This window comes from Mandrillus leucophaeus, unplaced genomic scaffold, assembly GCF_000951045.1.
Source record: "Mandrillus leucophaeus isolate KB7577 unplaced genomic scaffold, Mleu.le_1.0 Scaffold993, whole genome shotgun sequence".
Lineage (NCBI taxonomy): Eukaryota > Metazoa > Chordata > Mammalia > Primates > Cercopithecidae > Mandrillus > Mandrillus leucophaeus.
Genome location: NW_012110841.1, coordinates 80,862 through 85,531, shown reverse-complemented (window position 1 = coordinate 85,531; position 4,670 = coordinate 80,862). Strand labels below are relative to the sequence as shown.

Sequence of the window (4,670 nt, the reverse complement as noted above, 5' to 3'; positions counted from 1 at the left end):
CTCCCAAGTAGCTGGGACTACAGGCGCCCGCCACCTCGCCCGGCTAATTTTTTGTATTTTTTTATAGAGACGGGGTTTTACCATGTTGGCTAGGCTGGTCTCGAACTCCTGACCTCAAGTGATCCGCCCGCCTTGGCCTCCCAAAGTGTTGGGATTACAGGCGTTAGCCATCGCGCCCGGCCTAATTTTTGTATTTTTAGTAGAGGTGGGGTTTCACCATGTTGGCCAGGCTGATCTGGAACTCCTGACCTCAGATGATCCACCCACCTTGGCCTCCCAAAGTGCTGGGATTACAGGCATGAGCCACTGCGCCTGGCCCCAGTGACTATGAGAACAAAAGACAAGGCATGGCTGGCTCTCCAGGTTACAGCTGGAGAAGAGGGGAAAGGTGGTTGGTTGTACAAGCAGCTCAGGGAAGCTGGTGCTGCAGCGTGCGTACACGGCCCAAGAGTGTGGCTTTCGGTCTACCAGATGCCCTTAGGGAAAAGGCCAGAACCCGCACTGCACAGCGCAGTCACCATGTGTGGTGGGACCCAGTGTCGGCTGAGAGGCCTGGAGGGGTCTTGCTTCCCTTGTAGTCACTCGGTGTCATAACAAGGAGGGCACCCATTTGGCCTGGGCCAACCCCTGGCCCCACTATCCACAAGCCAGGCCAGGCCAATGGCCTTGCCTAGACAGGAAGTCCCCCAGGATGTCCGCTCGCTGCCTGGGGCCACAGGAAGCTGCACAGGCTCCGGGGCCTGAGCCAGAGCCTCTGCCTCGGGCTGCCACAGCCCAGGGGAGTGGCTGAGTCAGCCTCAGAGGCCATTCTGTGGCTGACAGCTGGGGGCCGCTGGCTGTGGGGGAAGGATCCTTTCCCCACCCCGGTGGCCCCACTGAGTCCGTGTGGCCAGGGCTCTCTCTGGCTGAGAAAAGAGAATTTGAGCCTAGCATACTATGCAGCAGCCCTCAAATAATTCAACTTCCTCATGCGGGTGTCTCGTAGATGCCCGTGAACATGTCTCCTCCGGCTCAGCCAGGCCGTGCCCCCGATGGAAACATCCCCAGGGGCCTGACACCACTGCCGAGGGCTGCAGTACCCCCTGCACTTGCTGGGCTGACGTGTGTCCTGGCTCCTGTCTTCCCCTGAAGCCAGGCCACCCAGCTTCCTCCAGGGCCAGGCAGGGAAGCACCAAGCCTTGCCGTGCACCTGCACCCACTCAAATGCCGCAGCCCTCGTGTCATCACTGTCACACGGGCCACTCGGCATCCACGAAGCCCACCACGGGTCTCTGGGGCAATCATTCTCTGAAAGCAAAAGCCTGCCCTGGCTCTCCCAGGCCCACCAGCCACGCATGCCGGGTCTGAGCACCCACTGGGTGCTGCTTGGAGGCCCTCCTGGCCCAGGACTGATGGGCAGATCCCACTGTAGCCTCTTCACTGTGTCCCCGACCCAGGAAACCCTGAGGCCAAGGAACCAGCCTGGTTTTGCCCCCAATGCTCTTAGCAACACAGTCCCTCGTTGAACCAGATGGTTCCATCTCAGGAGAAGTCATCCAGTGCTTATGGTATTAAGACAAGAGGAAAACTTTGGTCTTGAACTACCCGGCAGCCTTGCAAAATGTCTGCATCTGACAAATCCCCGCCTCTGCGGGCTCCCGGGCACAGGGCCGCCCCCAGCCCCGGCCCTCAGCCCCTCACACGACCTGCAGGCTCCGCTCATGCCCGTCCAGCTGGACCTTGAGCTTGTGGAGCTCCTCGATCTCGCGGTTGTGGCGCTCCGTTTTGTGGCGCACCAGAGAGCGGTAGAAGTGGATGGTGAAGACCACGAAGATAAGGCCCACGGGCACCATGATGATGGTGGACACCAGCGCGGCCTGCCAGCCCGTGTGGCTCCCGGGGCCGGGCGGGGGGCCAGGCTGGCGCCGGGCGTCCACGGGGAGGAACTTGATCCAGCAGAGCAGCACCACCTCGGCCAAGAAGAGCAGGATGCCTAGCACAGTGGAGAAGCCCCAGGCCAGCTCGATGTAGGGGTGCATGCGCTCGTGCGGAGACTCGCTGATGGAGTTCAGGTTGTGGATGTTGCTCACGGCCTCCACGTTGGGCAGGATGCAGGTGCTGATGAGGAGGGCGAACAGGTGCACGGCCACCAGCACCGTGGTGCAGGCGCTGAAGGCAATCAGCAGCGGCCGAGGGTACTGGTACTGTGTCTCCAGCTGCACCTCCACCATGGCCACCTGTGGGGACAGCAGACAGGTGGTGCTGGGTGTGGGGAGGGCAAGGCGTGGCCCCACCAGGGCCACCTGCCAGGCAGAGCAGGGGCTGGGCCAGGTTCGGGGGACAGGGTAGCCATGGGCTCTCCTGCTGGCGGGACTCACCCATGTTCTGGGCCCTTGAAGACCAGAGGGCAACCTCCTCACTGATCAAATGTTTCACATTTTCCTTTGTTCTAATTAGCTAAAGAAGACTGCACTGAGAAAAAAAATCTCAACAGTACAGAAGAGGCCAGTGTGGTGGCTCCCGCCTGTAATCCCAGCACTTTGGGAGGCCAAGGCTGGTGGATCACTCGAGGCTAGGAGTTGGAGACCAGCCTGGTCAACATGGTGAACCCCCGTCTCTACTAAAAATACAAAAAGTAGCTGGACGTGGTGGCAGGCACCTGTAATCCCAGCTACTTGGGAAGCTGAGGCAGGAGAATCGCTTGAACCTGGGAGGCAGAGGTTGCAGTGAGCCAAGATCGCGCCACTGCACTCCAGCCTGGGCGACAAAATGAGACTCTGTCTCAAAACAAAACAAGCCACAAAAGTTTAAAAAAGAAAGGAAAAAGAAAGAAAGAGAGAGAGGAAGGAAGCAAGGAAGGGGAGGAGGGAGGGAGGGAAAAACTGGCCGAGTACAATGGTTCATGCCTGTAATACCAGTGGTTTGGAAGGTTGAAGCAGGAGGATCATTTGAGGCCAGGAATTCCAGGCTGCTGTGAGCCCCGATCACACCACTGCACTCCAGCCTAGGGGACAGAGGGATACCCTGTCTCTACAAAAAATATACAACATTAGCCAGGCTTGGTGGCACATGCCTGTAGTCCCAGCTACTGGGGAGACTGAGGTGGGAGGATCGCTTGAATCCGGGAGATCCAGGCTGCAATGAGCTATGATCACACCATTGCACTTCAGCCCATGTGACAGAGCGAGACTTCGTCTCTACAAAAAAAGGAAACTGACCTTTTAAAGGTAAAAATTGGCCAGGCACGATGACTCATGCCTATACTCCTTCCTTTGGGAGGCAGAGGCAGGAGGATCGCTTGAACCCAGGAGTTTGAGACTAGCCTGGGCAACATAGTGAGAGCCCATCTTGACAAAAAAAAAAAACCTGACCTTTTAAAATATAACAACTGAAACTGCCGACAGTCCCCAGACTCAGAGCTGAACACCTGGATGGCCTCAGACAGACCACGTGGTGCCTCCTCAGCAGAGGCCAAAAGCCCAGCGAGAGCCAGCATCTCGAAAGCCCAGGAAAAGTGATGGAAGTGAGGCCGAGGGTGAGGAGGGAAAGGAGGCATGGCTGGGTCTCCTGAGGAAGCAAAATCATCAATCACAGTCAGAGGTTACAGCAGGTATGGTCTAAAATGGACAAACTAAGGAATCGCAGGCTCTGCTTGGTGTCTTGAAATGTGAGGTCAGCCAGGCGCGGTGGCTCACGCCTGTAATCCCAGCACTTTGGGAGGGCGAGGCGAGTGGATCACTTGAGGTCAGGAGTTGGAGACCAGCCTGGCCCACACGGTGAAATCCTGTCTCTACTAAAAATACAAAAAATTAGCTGGTCCTGGTGGCGGGCGCCTGTAATTCCAGCTACTCGGGAGGCTGAGGCAGGAGAATCGCCTGAACCCAGGAAGCAGAGGTTGCAGTGAGCGGAGATCATGCCACTATACTCCAGCCTAGGCGACAGAGCAGGACTCTGTTTCAAAAAAAAAAAAAGAAGAAAGAAGCCAGGGGAAGATTCTTCTACCCACTGTGTTTCCCTCCTAGACCTAAGCCATCCCTGTTTAAAAAAAAACAACAAAAAAAACTCAGGCCAGGTGCGGTGGCTCATGCCTGTAATCCTAGCACTTTAGGAAGCCAAGGGGGTATGGATCACTTGAGGTCAGGAGTTTGAGAGCAGCCTGGCCAACATGGCAAAAACTCTTTCTCTGTGAAAAATACAAAAATGAACCGGGCATGGTGGCTTGTGCCTGTAATCCCAGCTACTTGGGAGGCTGAGGCAGGAGAATCGCTTGAATCCGGGAGGCAGAGGTTTCAGTGAGCTGAGATCATGCCACTGCACTCCAGCCTGGGTGACAAAGTGAGACCCTGCCACAAAAACATAAATAAATAAAATAAAATAAAAAATAACTCAGGAGGCTGGGCCCCAGAGTTGGAGGCTGCAGTGAGCTATGAATGCACCACTGCACCCCAGCCTGGGCAATAGAGCGATATCCTGTCTGGGAACGAATAAAGTAAAAAATAAAATAAAATAATATATATGAAGATTTCATAATGTCCTTCAGCAACTGCCACCTCTTAGTGGTGATGGAACGCTTCCTAGATAAAAGAAGATATGGCCGGGCGCGGTGGCTCACGCCTGTAATCCCAGCCCTTTGGGAAGCTGAGGTGGGCAGATCACTTGAGGTCAGGAGCTCGAGACCAGCCTGACCAACG

General features: G+C 56.0%; 1 protein-coding gene across 2 annotated transcripts in view; it reads right to left on the bottom strand.

The window, feature by feature from the left end:
- Nucleotides 1-304: 304 nt before the first annotated feature.
- ORAI2 (ORAI calcium release-activated calcium modulator 2) overlaps nucleotides 305-4,670 on the bottom strand; it is a 25,883-nt gene continuing 21,517 nt past the window's right edge. For both annotated transcript variants that reach the window (XM_011971226.1, XM_011971227.1), the window contains one exon: nucleotides 305-2,216. In XM_011971226.1, coding sequence (XP_011826616.1) covers nucleotides 1,677-2,216 — 540 coding nt within the window. In that variant the 3' untranslated portion in view covers nucleotides 305-1,676. The remainder of the gene's footprint in view (nucleotides 2,217-4,670) is intronic.